Source organism: Piliocolobus tephrosceles, chromosome 7 (assembly GCF_002776525.5).
Source record: "Piliocolobus tephrosceles isolate RC106 chromosome 7, ASM277652v3, whole genome shotgun sequence".
Lineage (NCBI taxonomy): Eukaryota > Metazoa > Chordata > Mammalia > Primates > Cercopithecidae > Piliocolobus > Piliocolobus tephrosceles.
In genome coordinates this window covers 39,636,911-39,654,184 of record NC_045440.1, presented here as the reverse complement: position 1 = coordinate 39,654,184, position 17,274 = coordinate 39,636,911, and the positions used below count along the sequence as shown (strand labels likewise).

Below are 17,274 nucleotides of genomic sequence, written 5' to 3'. Positions count from 1 at the left end.
GGTCTGCTGACTCTCCACTTGGGGTCCTTTCCTCTGAAATGTCCTGCTTCTTGCTATCCAAGCTCTTGTTTTCTTGACTTTGCAAGCACCCACAGCTCTGGAATAGACCTCAGCAATTCTGTAAGTAGTGCTGACCACCTTGCCCTAGCTCCGCTGTGTCTTGGACAGGCCTGTGCCAATTTTGCTGGCTTCCACCTGAGCTCCAGTGGGTTTGGGGGGCTGTCCTGGGTCTCTAGGATATTTAGACATCATCCAAGAAAGAGTCCTTAAAATGTACCACTGTGAATAACCAAAGTGACAAATCAAACAATGCACCCTGTCCCAACCCTCAGACTCTTTAAACCAGTGGTTCTCAAGTGTGATCCCCAGACTAGCAGCATTAACATCACTTGGGGACTTGTTAGAAATGCACATTCCTGGCCTGGCACAGTGGCTCATGCCTGTAATTCCAGCACTTTGAGAGGCCAAGGTGAGGATCTCTTGAGGCCAGAGGTTTGAGACCAGCCTTGGAAACATAGTGAGACACCATCTGTACAAAACTAAAGTTTTTTTTTTTTTTAATTAGGTGGTGTGGTGGCTCATGCCTATAGTCCCAGTTACTCAGGAGGATCCCTTGAGCCCTGGAGCTCAAGGCTGCAGTGAGCTGTGATCGCACCACTGTACTCTGACCTGGGTGATAGAGTGAGACTCGGTCTCTAAAAATAAAAAGCAATGCAGATTCCTGGGCTCCATCTCATGGCTGCTGACTCAGAAGCTCCAGGGGTGGAGCCCAGCGGTCTGCATTTTTAACAATCCTCCAGGTGATTCTGATGATGCTCACTCCAGCATCTCTCAGAGCGAGGGATAGTTTGTGGCTTTTCTGAAGCCCACTCCCTATCTTTTCCCTCCCAGGAGACCATTCCACATTTCAACTTGCAGTTTGGGCAAACACCAGGGGGTAGATTGGAGAGGAATGAAAAACCAGTGACCCCATGGTAGGAAAAGCTGTTTGCCTTGGCAGGTTTGCCTGGACTCAGAGCCAAGATTCTATCAATCCTAGTGATGGACTTTATTTACGTGATTCTTCTATTCTTCTCTCTCTCCCTTCAGCGCAGGGTGGTGGTGGGGTTGGGGGGGTGGGGGCGGCTGGGGGTGGAAGAAGCTAAGGTGCACACTGGGAAGGGGAGGGGCCCCAGTTCTTCTCTGATCCACTCTGAGGCCCAAGCCCTTGCTCCCCAAGATGCGTGGCTTCCCAGATGAAACCACATCAGGCAACATTTTGCTCTCAGAATGGGGTTTTCATTTTGCACCATTAGCTGAACTCAGTGGGGATTTAACACAATCTAGGAAATCAAGCAGTTAGCAACAGGATTCTGGATGACTGACACTGATTCTGCTGGTGTGTATGCATTGATGATGCCGGCGTGTGTGTGCGCATCTGTACACGAGCTTGCGTGTGTGTGTTCATATGTGAGTATTGGGGAAAGGGCTCTGCAAAGTTGCAATCTCTACTCTCCTGCCTGGTCACCTTCCCAAGGTGTCTGGGGTCCGGAAAACAGGACAACTTCATTTAAATAATTTGTCCCAAATGAGCCACTCAGGAGCGTTTTCCACATCTGCTATTTTTTGTTTGTTTGTTTGTTGGAGATGAGAGAAAAAAAAATCTGCTTTGGATCTTGTTCTTTTAGTTTAGTTTTTTTCTTTTCTTGTGTGTAACGTATGTCTTGTAGTCAGCAAATGCATCTAAGTATGCAGCATGTGGCTTGTGGTCAGGGGAAAGACGCTGAGTTACTGTGACAAAGCACAAGCCCCTTTCTCTGCTAAACGAATTAATGATGCCAGACATCGGCTCCTGCTGGGAACAGAGGAATCTGTTAAGCTGCCATTGCAAGGCCATTGTCAGTAGGACTTATCTGGGCCCTAGTGCCGCAAAGCCAGCTCGCCATGGTGCCCAGACCTCTGCTGAGTGTTGGAAGGAGGTTGTGGTTGCTTTCAGCCAAATGCTGTTACTGAATCTCATTTGCACAATTGGACTTGGGGAGGGTGCTTTCTGCCTCAGGCCTCAGGGTTACTTACCCAAGACATGTGTGATCTGGGGCTGGGAGGCAGAAACCGGTGCTCTGTCTTCACGGTTTAGTGAGGCTTTGGTATATGAACAGACTTTTCCACCTGGAGGCTCTGTGGGGTAGGAGGGGTGGAGCAGTCCCACAGGACTGGTGCATTGGGGTGCCTGTCTATGGGCCCTTCCCAATCAACCAAGCTGGGCTAAGCCGCTCTGTAGAGTTTACAGAATGGTATGGTGGCTCACATCTTTGAGAGCACTTTGAGAGGCTGAGGTGGGAGGATCACTTGAGCTCAGGAGTTCGAGATCACCCTGGGAAAGGTGGCAAGAACCTGTTTCTACACAAAAATTAAAAAATTAGCCGGATGTGGTGCTGGATGTTTGTAGTCACAGCTACTCAGGAGGCTAATGTTGAAAGATCACTTGAGCCCAGAAGATCAAGGCTGCAGTGAGCTGTGATGGCGCCACTGCACTCCAGCCTGGGCGACAGAGCGAGATCCTGTCTCTTAAAGTGTTTGCGTCTCGGATCACGAGGTCAGGAGATCAAGAGCATCGTAGCTAACATGGTGAAACCCCATCTCTACTAAAAATACAAAAAATTAGCCGGGCATGGCAGTGTGCACCTGTCGTCCCAGTTACTCGGGAGGCCGAGGCAGGAGAATTGCTTGAACCCAGGAGACAGAGGTTGCAGTGAGCCGAAATTCTGCCACCACACTCCAGCCTGGGCGAAAGAGCAAAACTTTGTCTAAAAAGAAAAAAAAAAAAAAAGAGTTTGCCAGTCTCACTGTGACTAACTTGCCCTCTACTTCTCAGGTCATCTGTCTCTTTGGGAACTTTAGGCCCCTCTGAAAGAGAAGGCAATTTAGGGAAAAAGCAAGTCTCTTAGGAATCAGAGTGTGTGGTCTGGTATCTGCCTCTGGGTGATTTTTTATTATCAGCACCTTTTGGAAAAAATCGATCCAACTACTTGCCCTGTCATCCCCTCTTGCTAGGCCCCGATTCATCCCCTCTTGCTCTCCTACTGGAGGAACTGCCGTATAAAACACAAAGCTCTGGGCAGAGAGGCAGGGAGCAGGTTCCAGGCAAAGCTAACAAATGACTTCACTTTTGAGCATCGGTTGATTTAATGTATCTTCCAGTTCTAAGTAAATAATTCGCATTCTAACCCAGTTGATTTTGTTATCTGAAAAATGATGGGGATTGACTAAATCAGTGGACTGCCTCCCTCCTCCTTCTCAAAAAAGAAAAAAAAAGGAAACAAAAAGCTGGTTGAGAAAGCAGAATTCTTACTCAAAACCCTTTTTTTTTTTTTTTTTTTTTTTTTTTGAGACGGAGTCTCGCTCTGTCGCCCAGGCTGGAGTGCAGTGGCCGGATCTCAGCTCACTGCAAGCTCCGCCTCCCGGGTTTACGCCATTCTCCTGCCTCAGCCTCCCGAGTAGCTGGGACTACAGGAGCCCGCCACCTCGCCCGGCTAGTTTTTTGTATTTTTAGTAGAGATGGGGTTTCACCGTGTTAGCCAGGATGGTCTCGAACTCCTGACCTCGTGATCCACCCGTCTCGGCCTCCCAAAGTGCTGGGATTACAGGCTTGAGCCACCGCGCCCGGCCTCAAAACCCTTAAGAAGTCCTAACTATAGCCAAGTTGCTCCAGCTGAATGGAGGGTGAAGGGTCTGGAGATGTAAAGTCTCTGTATTTCCTTCATGATCTGACATTTTGTGGTTCATTTATGTTTTATATATACTGACATTCTTTATTAGAGAGTAAGTTTTTTAAATTTTAAATTTTTGATTCAAAATAAATATAGTTTAAAAGGTTAAATTGGAACCAAAGGTTTTTAACAAAAGCTGCAGTTCCCTTCCCACCTCTAGTTCCTATGACCTAGAAGTAATAATTTTCAAGGATTTTAGTGATTTCTTCATATTCAGCAAACTGGAGCAAATAAATAACATGTTTATAATTTGATTTCTTATTTTTAATATTTAGACATTCTTTATTGATTTTCTGTTATTGAAGTTAAAGATTTATCTCTCTTACACTGTCTTTCCAGTATAGTTATATCACATTTTTGGTTAATATTCAGTGTTTAATTTATCATAATTATGTAAATATTATTTGCAGCTGAGCCATGTAGTGTACTGCATATTTATTTCCTTTCTTTTACATCATTTTGTTTTTCCTGGAGATAGTAACTGCCCCATTTTATTCGCCCAGTTACTTATGTTCATCTTATGAATTCAGCCCCAACCTTTCTGGCAGATATGCATCAGGAAATCGGCCTGATTTCTCTTTCCTGCCATTGGTTTGGGCTGATGGAGCTTTATGCCTGTTTGTTAGACAGGATTCTTCAGAGAAACAGAACCAACAGAAGATGGGAGAGGGAGTTAATTAGGGGCATTGGTTCACAGGATCGGAAGAGTCTCACGATAGGCTGTCTGCAAGCAGGAGAACCAGAGAAGCCTCAGAACAATGCAGCCCCCAGTCTGAGGTTGAAAGCCTGAGAGCCCCCAGGAGGCCACTGGTGCAAGCTCCAAAGTCCTAGAGCCAAAAAACATGGAGTCTGATGTGCAAGGGCAGAAGGAGAGAAACAGCCATTATTAGGAAGGGAGGGACAGCGGAAACTCCACAAGCTGAATACCCATCTTCTTCTCCCTTCTTTATTCTGACTGCCCTCACAGCTGATTGGGTGGTGCCAGCCCACATTGAGGTCTGAATCTTACTCTCCCAGCCCACTGACTCACGTGTCAGTCTCCTCTGAAACACCCTCTCAGACACACACATGTCTCCAGCCTTCTCAGCATCCCTCAATCCAAGCACATCACAGCCTGCCACACAGCTGTTCTGGAAAAACCATCCTAAGCCTTCCTTTTCCTTTCTTAGGTTAGACCTTTGGTTTCCTGAATCCTGTGTCTTGTTTAATTCTGCATTTTAAAAAATAGGTAAGTGAGATGATGGACATGCTAATTAGCTTGATTTAATCATTCCTTCTTATATACAGAACATCACATTGTAACCCATAAGTGTATACAATTATTGCTTTTCAATCAAAAGTAACATTAATAATGCTTTTTTTTTTTTTTTTTTGAGACAGAGTCTTACTCTGTTGCCTAGGCTGGAGTGGCATGATCTCAGCTCACTGCAGCCTCTGCCTCCCGAGTTTAAGCAATTCTCCTGCCTCAGCCTCCCGAGTAGATGGGCCTACAGGTGCACACCACCATGCCTGGCTAAGTTTTTGTATTTTTAGTAGAGACAGAGTTTTGCCATGTTGCCCAGGCTGGTCTTGAACTCCTGAACTCAGGCAATCTGCCTGCCTTGGCCTCCCAAAGTGCTAGGGTTACAGGTGTGAGCCACTGTGCCTGGTTAATAATACATCTTATAAATTAAAAAATTCTGCATTTTTGTAGAGCACATCATTGAGTAGTTTCCTAAGAAAAGACACATGGAAGATGATGTTTTAAAACCTTTTAATGCCTGAAGATGTTTTTATTCTACTCTTGCATGCTGATTGATAGCTTGCCCCAGTATAAACTTTGGCAATTTTAAAGACATTGATTCATTATCCTCCAGCTTCTAGTGTCTGTATTGATGAATCCAGTGCAACTGGGATACTGATCCTTTGTATTAGATGTCTATTCTTTTCTCTTGAAGATTTTAAGAGTTCTTTTTGTCCTTCATATTTCTAAATGTCATGATTCTTTGAGCTGGGTGTTGTTTAACCTGAGGACTCATGTTCTTCATTTCTGGAAAGTTTTCCTGTATTATTTCTTTGGTATTTTCTCCCATTTGTTTTCTTGGTTCTCTCTTACTATATAATACCCTTTTCTCAGGTGTTGAAACTCTTGGATTGATTCTCTGTCTTTTTCTTTCCCCTATTTCCCATCTCTTTGTCATTTCGTTCATCTTTTCAGGAAATTTCTTCAACCTTATCTTTTAAAAAAAGTTTTAAAAATATTCTTGAAACATTTTTTTTTTAGACAGTTGGGCTCTGTGACCTAGCCTGGAGTGCAGTGGTGTGATCTCAGCTCACTGCAACGTCTGCCTCCTGAGTTCAAGCGATTCTCCTACCTCAGCCTCCCAATTAGCAGGAATTATAGGCACATGCCACCACACAGGCTAATTTTTGTATTTTCAGTAGAGATGGGGTTTTGCCATGTTGGCCGGGCTGGTCTAGTCTTGAACTCTTGGCTCCAAGTGATCGACCTGTCTTGGCCTCCCAAAGTGCTGGGATTATAGGCCTGAGCCACTATGCCTGGCCTCTTCAACCTTATCTTACAACCATTATTTATTGATTTTCTGTTATTGAAGTTAAAGATTTATCTCTTTTATACTATCTTTCCAATATAGTTATATCACACTTTTGGTTAATATTGAATGTTTAATTTATTAGAATTGTGTAAATATTATTTGCAGCTGAGCCATGTAGTGTACTGCATATTTATTTCCTTTCTTTTATATCTTTTTACTTGTCTTGAATTATACATTTCTTCTTATATTTTAAATTTCCAAGTAATCTTTCCTAGTCTCTGAACATTCCTTTTAATAGCTTTCTGTTCTTGTTTTAGGAATACAAAAGTCTTATCTAATTTATTATCATTTAAAACAATTTTTTTGAGGGAGGGTCTCACTCTCTCACCCAGGCTGGAGTGCAGGGGTGCAATTATAGCTCACTGCAGCCTCAATCTCCCCAGACTCAGGTGATCTTCTCACCTCGGCTTCCTAAGTAGCTGGGACTACAGGCATGCAACACCATGCCTGGCTAATGTTTTTTTTTTTTTTTTTTTTTTTTGGAAGAGATGGGGTCTCACTATGTTGCCCAGGCTGGTCTCTAACTCTTGGGTTCAAGTGATCTGCTTGCCTCAGCCTCCCTAAGTGCTGAGATTACAGGTGTGGGCCACCATGCCTGGCCATATTACCAATTTTTTAAGTTTTTTTTTTTTAATTTTTATTTTATGTACAGGGAGCTACTATGGTTTCTTTCATTTGGTGGATGTGCTGGATAATCCAGTCAAGGAAGCTCACTTAGTCTAACTTAATGAAGCCTACCTCCTCTGCATACTGATGGAAACACTGGCAGCACATGTTGAGGCCGTAATGATAAGAGCGAGAACCCTGGCCTGATTTTTTTGGGTGACTCCAGGAGAGCCACTTGTGACCCATCTTGCTTTTAGGAGTGCAACAAGGCAAAAAGCGAATTTTTTTTTTTTTTTAATACTCCCTGCGTTGTCTCTGTTATCTCTGAATTCCTTTTCTTCCTTTTCTGTTTTGAATGTTCGGTCTTTGCCATTCACATTTGGAGGCTTTCCTTAAATACCTGCCAGACCTTGACTGTCCATTTGAATTTAACAGCAAGACACGAAGTTGGAATCTCTTTGTGTACATGCAGGGCCTGTGATTTGTTGGGCCTCACTGGAGAATTTTGTGGAGGGCCCATAGGTCTTTTCTTTTGAACTACTCTTAGGTTGATGCAGAAGTAACTATGGTTTTTGCAATTGAAAGTAATGGCAAAGACCGCGACTACTTTTCAACAGCCTAATAATTTCTTTAGAGAAAATCCACCCAATCCTCTGACACAGGCATATAAATGTAGTGTTCTAAGACCCGAGTGTCTCATTCTTCACTTTGCAGACGTTCATGTAACTCTTCGGTGTTCACACAGCAGCACCCTGTCCTGTCCTCCTCTGTGTCTAGTATACCCCAGCCGCAGGCTGTCTGCAGGTTCAGGCCTTCTTTTTTTTTTCCTTTGAGATGGAGTTTTGCTTTGTCACCCAGGCTGGAGTGCAGTGGTGCAATCTCAGCTCACTGCAACCTCCACCTCCTGGGTTCAAGCGATTCTCCTACCTCAGCCTCCCGAGTAGCTGGGACTACAGGCCTTCTGTATGGAATGAAGCCCATGGCTATTGCTGGACTTGGTGAGGGCAGCCACCTGGACTCAAGGCCCAGGGGAGTGGGTCTGAGTGTCCCTATGTGAACTTGCTGCCAATTCCAACATTGACAGCCTCTGTGATGGAGTTCAGGAGTGTCCAGGGGCCCCAGTTCAGGAGCATTTGTGGGACCTGCTGTGCAGATGGGCTTGTTTCTTACTGGCGTCCCTGTCTGTCCCTCTTTTTCTTCTTTTCTCTGTACTTTACTGGCATCCCTGTCTGCATTTTAGCTTTTCTTCTCCCTTTTAAGCTAGATTCTACCATCCATTTACTTTCTATCATACAAAATGTTGTTGATACGATCTTGTTTCCTTTATCACTTTTCTTGCATGTGTTTGTAACTTGTTTTTTTGACTATAATTTTAAACTGAGTTCAAGAAGAGTGGGAATGATTGCATGTGCTCAGTCTAATCCATGTGGCTAGTGTGCCTGGGAATGCTCCTTCACACTCAGTCCGGAAGCTTGGTGAGATGGCTTCTGTCTTCTTTTCCCTTCCCATTGGATTTTTGCTCTCTGGAATTTGCCCTCACCACTCTGGATCCTGGCCTCCTATGGGTTGCCATAGCCCCCTAATCACTCAGTTAAGTGGTCTAGTTTCAGACTCATTCTTAAGCTCTTTGGCCCTTAGGGTTGACGGGTGTTTCCTCCATTTAAATGGACCCTGTGGTTTTCATGACACTGGGCTGCCTGGTTTCCCAGCGGGGCCTCTCATGGCATTTACATTAACTCTTCTTCCTTTCACCTGACGAAGGTGCTCCCTGGTGTCCCTCTTTCTCTCTGTACTTTACCCTTCATTACTACTATCATCTGCACTCAGATGAGTTATAGATTGATTCCTAATGCAACCCCATGCCACCTTTCCCCACAGACCCTTCCTGGATTCCTACAGCCATTCCACAGGACTGGTTATGAAATGACTGGCTCTGGGCCAATGGTTGCCTTACGTTCAAAGTCATCGATAGGATGTCTCAGGCTTGGGAGGGTTGGAGGCACCATTTGTAGAAGCAGGGAGTCAGGAGGAAGAGACGGCTTTGAAGAATGTGAGGGTTTGGGATGGTGTGTGATGACTTCCTCATTCTCGTTTCAGCTTCCCAAATAGGGCCAGGCTTCTTAGGGGAGCCTACCAAGGAAGTATAAGTTGTGAGCAAAAATGGTTTGTGTGACTGCAGGTGGAATGAAAGCATAATGACCTACTCAAATGTAATGGATTATTTTAAGATTTCCCGAGAAAGACCCAGACAGCCCTTGTTGCAGCCTCAAATTTTGAGTTTTCAAAGTTTCTGGGTCTCTGAATTCTTGCTGGCAGCGATGCTTAGGTGGGAGTCATGTCTTACCCTTGGAGGATGTTGAAATTGTTGCTTAAGAAAAAAAACACATAATTTTTAAATTTTGTTGTTTGGTTTTAGATCAGGGTCTAGCTGTTACAGGGAACTGAGATCCAGGGCCCAAGGTGGTAGTTTAGCCCAATGAGGGAAGCATGGAGGGAGCACAGGGTGGGGATAGTGCTGTAGATATGCCTTGCTGTCTCTCGGAAGTACCCAGCAGGGGCTCCTCAGATGGTTGATCCACCAGGCCTGCAGTCGTATGGTGCCCTGCACTTTACAGACAGAGAACTGAGACTCAAAGAAGAACCCAGGACCTGGGACTGTATCCAGTGGTTGCCCCAGCTGCTACCTTCTGGGCTTCTGTTTGTCCACTACCACCATTTACATTGCAAATTCAGCCCATGGGCAACATCACTGGGGCCCTGTGAGCACGATGGGATGGGGTGGTGGTGATCAGTTCCGGGCTGCTCCTGAGCCAGCACCTGCCCTCGCCCCAGCAGCCGTGGGATGCAGCATGGTGGGAGTCTGCACACACACCCACGAGGAAAAATCCACCTGGGACAGCTCATGATCTTTTCAACAGATTCAACCTTCTAACCAGGTTGTTGGTAATCTGCACCCCTAAAACAAACCCTTGAAAGACAGAAAGATGTTAGTAATTTCTGGCCATATGTGCCTTCTTCCCTGCTCTCCCCACCTCAAAAAAGAAAGGGGCCAAGTGGCAAGACAAGAAGTAAAATCTAATGTGAAATACATTCTGATACTCTGATTTCTCCTCCCTCACTGCTCCCCCACCTATGTAAACTACATTCCTTTACATGGTCATGGCAAAGGAACATTAATTTTTTATTTGAATTGTGATCGAAAGCAACACAATCAGAAGAGTGAAATAGTTTCCACTGAAGCAATATCATTTCTAACCAGGTTGTGGTATGTATGGCAGGAGAGAGTGGTTTTGGGGTTAGGTGTGGCTTCTGATCCTGATTCTGTCTCTTACAGACTGTGGCCTCATGCTGTTGTTACTTAACCTGAGTCCTTGTTCTTGATTGTAATAAAGTACTATTGATGCCTTCTTAACGTGGTTGCTGGGAGTATTAAACAAGGAATCATAGATAGACATATCCCATTCTCATCTTCAGAGCCCAGCACGTGGTGGGTATTGTATTATGATGGCTCACTTCTCTGCAGAAAAGAGGGTGCCTGCCTTGTCAACTGGAGTGTGTATTGATTTCTCCCATCTCTAATAAATAAAATAAATTAAAATATTAAATAATAAAGCTTTCAGAAGTGCAGTTTCTCCTTTGCCAGAGAAGTCTTTTTCAACCAGGAAGCACTCTTTTGCCATTTCATAAGTGAAGTCATTTTGAAATGTAGGTGAAACTGGGAAGAGGGTCTGAACTCCTCTCCATGATCTTCTTGGTCTATTTAATCAGTACTCCAAGTTTGCCATTCATTCTAAAGAATTTTGGAACCATAGAGTCAGCATGGACAACATCCAGATTAAAAGTGCACATTTAGACATGGGTTTCAACTTAGGATTAGTGACTTTAGGCAAGCCAACTTAACCCCCTATGCCTCAGTTTTCCCATCTATTAGACGGGAAAATAATTATGCCTTCCTCCTGGAATTGTTAGAATTAACTTGAGAAAATGCACGGAAAATACTTAGCATGTGTTCTGGCAGGTCACATGCTTTCATAATTCTTAGCCACTGTAATTTAGTTCAGGTTCAAGACTTTCCACAGGATGTGTGGGTGGAAGCCTTGCGTCATTAAAAAGAGGGGGCTTGGTAATTTTCTATTAAAAAGAATTCAGAGGATATGCAAATTACCTGGTGACTGGCACCTAGAAAGTGATTTCCAACTCTTTTGGGAATATCTGGGGTTGGCCAGTCTTAAAGGGGAGTTGATTGTACCAGCGACACTGTGTGTTCAGTCTGCTTTGTTTATAGAGCGCGTCCACGCTCATTTATCTTCATCAGTAGCCCCTGTGGAGCCACTGCTACAGGATGTGGCTCACAGGTTAACACTGTTAATTCAGTGTCCACTTGGACAGAGAAAAGAGAAAGCAGAGCTGGTGAATGGACCGGTTTCCCATTCTCCTGGGAGTTGAGAACAGAAGCAGCCCTGGTACCATATTGGATTTGAAGAGAGCTCATCACCTGGATTTATCAATTAGGACTTCACCAGGACTTGCTCTAATCAGCCAGGGTGTCAAAGTAGATTTGGATTTTGTGTAGGTCTTCTCAGTTGGCAGAAGATTAGTACTGCCTGTCAGTGGGGATTAGTGGTTGATTAGTGATTGACTGATACTAGCAGTACCTGCTATCCTACCATCATAGAGACCCAGTAGTAGAAACTGATTTCTCCCGTGCTGTGGTTGGACGTTGATGTTTAATGCAGGAAGCATGACCATTTGAAGCAATCTTTAACTTTCCCTTGCTGAGTGCACACACATAGTTCTGCCTGTCATTTTATAGGACTCAATTTTCAAGGAATTGTAGGTCTTTCAGTGTTAAAATACTAAACCAGTAACTTGCTCTTTAAAACAAAACCAAACAGAAAGAAACCCTCATGGTCAGGCATGGTGGCTCATACCTGTAATCCCAACACTTTGGGAGACTGAGGAGGGAGGATTTCTTGAGTCCAGAAGTTCTGGGCAACATAGTGAGACCCGTCTCAAAAAAAAAAAAAAAAAAAAAAAAAAAGCCAGACATGATGGTGCATGCCTGTAATCCCAGCTACTTGGGAGGCTGAGGTGGAAGAATTGCTTGAGCCCGGGAGTTTGGGGCTGCAGTGAGCTAAGATCGAGACACTGCACTCCAGCCTGGGCGATAGAGTGAGACCCTGCCTTCACAAAGACAACAATAAAAAGCAAAAACACTCAGGGTTTTTTGTTTTTGAATGTTGAGATCAATAGCATCAGATTGTGTGGATTAAATTGGGTTATAGGACCCTTTTTTCTCTTAAAGCAGTGCATGATATTCTGAGTCATTGTATTTTTAAAAAGAGCAATGTGATTTAGTTTTGAAATTTATTTGAGGATCTCCTGGTACCGATGGCCATTACAGAGAGATACCACTGGATATCACAGAATAGGGGGTGGAGGTAGTGGCAGAATGGGTAACTGAGACCTTTATTGTTATTTTTATTTTTGAGATGGAGTCTTGCTCTGTCCCTCAGGCTGGAGTGCAGTGGCGCAGTCTCCGCTCACTGCAGTCTCCGCCCCCCAGGTTCAAACAATTCAACTGCTTCGGCCTCCTTAGTAGCTGGGATTATGGACACCTGCCACCGTGCCTGGCTAATTTTTGTATGTTTAGTAGAGATGGGGTTTCACCATGCTGGCCAGGCCGGTCTTGAACTCCTGCCCTCAGGTGATACACCCGCTTTAGCCTCCCAAAGTGCTGGGATTACAGACCTTGGTTTTTATGGATAAAACTGCCGGTTTCTTGACTTGTTACTTGCCTTTCATTTTCTCCTCCACCTCAGCTGTACACTTGGGTCATTGTTCTAGATGAAAAGCTTTGTTCTACAGTAAACACTGGAGAGTCCAAAAGACGTGAGGGAGGATGACCGACACTGTAATTGCTGCTTGGGCGATGGGATTATTAGAAGCCCAAACCTCAGCATCATGCATATCCCCATAAAACCAACTCTGCACGTGTGCCCCTGAATCTAAAATTAAATATATATATATATATATTTGAAGGAAGAAAGTATAAGCAAAAAATAAAATAAAATGATAAAACACAATCACTTGGAGGCTCAAAAAAAGAAAATCTGTGTTCTAAATGCTTTCTCTTCCCCTCTTTTCTTCTGTCCTCTCTATCTCTAGCACTGAGGATGAAAATAAAAGAAGTGAAAAAAGAAAATGGTGACAAGAAGATTGTCCCCAAGAAGAAGAAGCCTCTGAAGTTGGGGCCCATCAAGAAGAAGGACCTGAAGAAGCTCGTGCTGTACCTGAAGAATGGGGCCGACTGTCCCTGCCACCAGCTGGACAACCTCAGCCACCACTTCCTCATCATGGGCCGCAAGGTGAAGAGCCAGTACTTGCTGACAGCCATCCACAAGTGGGACAAGAAAAACAAAGAGTTCAAAAACTTCATGAAGAAAATGAAAAACCATGAGTGCCCCACCTTCCAGTCCGTGTTTAAGTGATTCTCACGGGGGCGGGGTGGGGAGGGAGCCTCGGGTGGGGTGGGGGCAGGGGGACAGTGCCCCGGGAATCCTGTGGGCCACACACACGCACTGCGCCTGTCGGTAGTGGACATTGTAATCCGGTCAGCTTGTTCTTGCAGCATTCCCGCTCCCTTCCCTCCATAGCCACGCTCCAAACCCCAGGGTAGCCATGGCCAGGTAAGGCAAGGGTCATTTAGATTAGGAAGGTTTTTAAGATCCACAGTATGGAGCAGCAGCCACTGCACAGGAGGAGGTGACAAACCACTTCCACCAGCGATGCAGTCACTAAAATACAAAAAGGGGGATTGGGCAGAAAGTGAGAGCCAGCAGCAAAAACTGCATTTTGCAACTTGTTGGTGTGGATCTACTGGCTGATCTATGCCTTTCAACTAGAAAATTCTAATAATTGGCAAGTCACGTTGCTTTCAGGTCCAGAGTAGTTTCTTTCTGTCTGCTTTAAATGGAAACAGACCCATACCACACTTACAATTAAGGTCAAGCCCAGAAAGCGGTAAGTGCAGGGAGGAGAAGTGCAAGTCCATTATGTAATAGGGGGACAGCAAAGGGACCACCGGGGGAGAGACATCTCCGGCTTTGCCCACAGTCTTTCCGTGTGATTGCCTTTGGATCTGAATCAGCCAGTCTCAGATGCCCCAAAGTTTTGGTTCCTATGAGCCCAGGGTATGATCTTATCCCCAGGACATGTGGAGGGGCAGCCTGTACCTGCCTTCGTGTCAGAAAAAGGAAACCACAGTGAGCCTGAGAGAGACGACGATTTTCGGGCTGAGAAGGCTGTAGTTTTCAAAACACATAGTTAAAAAAGAAACAAATGAAAAAGATTTTTAGAACAGTCCAGCAAATTGCTAGTCAGGGTGAATTGTGAAATTGGGTGAAGAGCTTAGGATTCTAATCTCATGTTTTTTCCTTTTCGCATTTTTAAAAGAACAATGAAAAACATCCACTTATTTTTCAAGGGTTTAAAACAGTCTCCATTGAGCATTTAGAAGGTGTGCTAGAGCAAGGTCTCCTGATCCGTCCGAGGCTGCTTCCCAGAGGAGCAGCTCTCCGTAGGCATTTGCCAAGGGAGGTGGATTTCCCTGGTAGTGTAGCTGTGTGGCTCTCCTTCCTAAAGAGTCCTTGGTTGCCGTAGAACCTAACACCCCGTAGCAAAACTCACAGAGCTTTCCGTTCTTTTCTTTCCTGTAAAGAAACAGTTCCTTTGAACTTGATTACCTATAGATCAAAGAAATTCAGAACAGTCTGCCTGTCTGTCCCCCTGCACTTTTTACATATATATTTTTTCATTTCTGCAGACAGAAAGTTGACATGGGTGGGGTGTCCCCATCCAGTGAGAGAATTTCAAAAGCAAAACATCTCTGCAGTTTTTCGCAAGTGCCCTGAGATATTTCTTAAAGCCCTTATGTTTAATCAGTGATGTATATAAGCCAGTTCACTTAGACAACTTACCTCTTTTGTCCAATGTACAGGAAGTAGTTCTAAAAAATGCATATTAATTTCTTCCCCCAAAGCCGGATTCTCAATTCTCTGCAATACTTTGAGGACTTTTATGATTGTCCCTCTGGGCCAATGCTTATACCCAGTGAGGATGCTGCAGTGAGGCTGTAAAGTGGCCCCCTGCGGCCCTAGCCTGACCCAGAGGAAAGGATGGTAGATTCTGTTAACTCTTGAAGATTCCAGTATGAAAAGCAGCATGCCCGCCTAGTTACCTACCTGAGAGTTATCCTGATATAATTAACCTGTCACACTTAGTGATCCTATTCTTTTAACAGCTTTTTTTTTGTGGGGTTCTCTCTGACCTTTCGTTGTAAAGTGTTGGGGACCTTAAGTGATTTGCCTGTAATTTTGGATGATTCAACAATGTGTATATATATTAGCTAATTAGAAATATTCTGCTTTTCTGTTGTCAAACTGAAATTCAGAGCAAGTTCCTGAGTGCATGGATATGGGTCTTAGTTCTGTTTGATTCACTCAAGAGTTCAGTGCTCATATGTATCTGCTCTTTTTGACAAAGTGCCTCATGCAACCAGGCCCTCTCTCTGCAGCAGAGTCCTTAGTGGAGGGGTTTACCTGGAACATTAGCAGTTACCACAGAATACAGACGAGCAGGTGACTGTGCTGCGCAGCTCTCTAAATGGGAATTCTCAGGTAGGAAGCAACAGCTTCAGAAATAGCTCAAAATGAATTGGAAATGTGAATTGCAGCTGCAGGTTTTACCACCTCCTCAGAGTCCCAGGACCTTGAGTGTCGTTAGTTACTTTGTTACTTTATTGAAGGTTTTAGACCCATAGCAGCTTTGTCTCTATCACATCAGCAATTTCAGAACCAAAAGGGAGGCTATCTGTAGGCCCAGAGCTGCACTCTCACGAACCTTTGTTTTTCTCCACAAAGTATCTAACAAAACCAATGTGCTGACTGATTGGCCTGGTCATTGGTTTCCGAGAGAGGAGGTCTGCATGTGATTTGCTAATTATCACTAGGGCCAAGGTGGGATTTGTAAAGCTTTACAATAATCATTCTGGATAGAGTCCTGGGAGGTCCTTGGCAGAACTCAGTTAAATCTTTGAAGAATATTTGTAGTTATCTTAGAAGATAGCATGGAGGGTGAGGATTCCAAAAACATTTTATTTTTAAAATATCCTGTGTAACACTTGGCTCTTGGTGCCTGTGGGTTAGCACCAAGTTCTCCCCAGGGCAGAATTCAATCAGAGCTCCAGTTTGCATTTGGATGTGTGAATTACAGCAATCCCATTTCCCAAACCTAAAATCTGTTTTTCTCATCAGACTCCGAGTAGCCGGTTGCTGTGTCATAACTTCATAGCTGCAGGAGGCTCAGGCGATCTGTTTCAGGAGAGCACCCTAGGCAGCCTGCAGGGAAATAACATACTGGCCGTTCTGACCTGTCACCAGCAGATACACAGGACATGGATGAAATTCCTGTTTCCTCTAGTTTCTTCCTGTAGTACTCCTCTTTTAGAGCCTAAGTCTCTACAAAAGCTTTGAATACTGTGAAAATGTTTTACATTCCATTTCATTTGTGTTGTTTTTTTAACTGCATTTTACCAGATGCTTTGATGTTATCGCTTATGTTAATAGTAATTCCCGTACGTGTTCATTTTATTTTCATGCTTTTTCAGCCATGTATCAATATTCACTTGACTAAAATCACTCAATTAATCAATGATACTGTGAGCTGTGACTTTTTTTTTCCCACTCAGCCATACACTTCTCACCTTCTCCAGTGAAGCACATGTATCCTTCTCCTCTTCAGTTTCTTCAGTGATGCTTTCTGGTCCCAGTTCAACAGCTTGCAAATGGTAACTGGGTGTGGGTGGGCTGAAGGAGAACTTGGGAGGCACCACAGGCTACCCACGCCCCCCCCCCATTTACCATCTGCTCCTAGAAATAACTTCCAGAAGTGTTTCTCCTGGCTGTGTGTGTTTCAGATCAGAGAGAAGGTTAAATGCTTGCTCTACAAGAATGTAGCTTTCGGCCCTGCCTGAATTTCTTTTCCATGTTTCTCATGGAAACGTGCTGTTTCCCCTCCGGCTCAACTCAATGTTAGAATTACCAACTAGAATTGGAAAACTTGTTCGTATCTGGGGTCTTAGACACATAGGAGGCCTTGGAGAGGAACATATGCACCCTTTTAACATAAGACGGGGTTATAGCTGGGATTTCCCAACTAGTTTGGGACTCCCAGGTCACTCGCCTGGTTGGAATTATAACCCAGGGCTCCTGCATCCCACTTGCGTAGGCGTGATGTCTGCGCTCCCTGCCGAGCTTCCCTTTGGA

General features: G+C 44.4%; 1 protein-coding gene across 1 annotated transcript in view; it reads left to right on the top strand.

The window, feature by feature from the left end:
* The window catches only part of SFRP1 (secreted frizzled related protein 1), a 47,628-nt gene extending 30,965 nt beyond the window's left edge, over positions 1–16,663 (top strand). The window contains exon 3 of the mRNA XM_023214494.2: positions 13,118–16,663. Within this exon, the coding sequence (XP_023070262.1) occupies positions 13,118–13,440 (323 nt within the window). The 3' untranslated portion in view covers positions 13,441–16,663. The remainder of the gene's footprint in view (positions 1–13,117) is intronic.
* Positions 16,664–17,274: the final 611 nt, after the last annotated feature.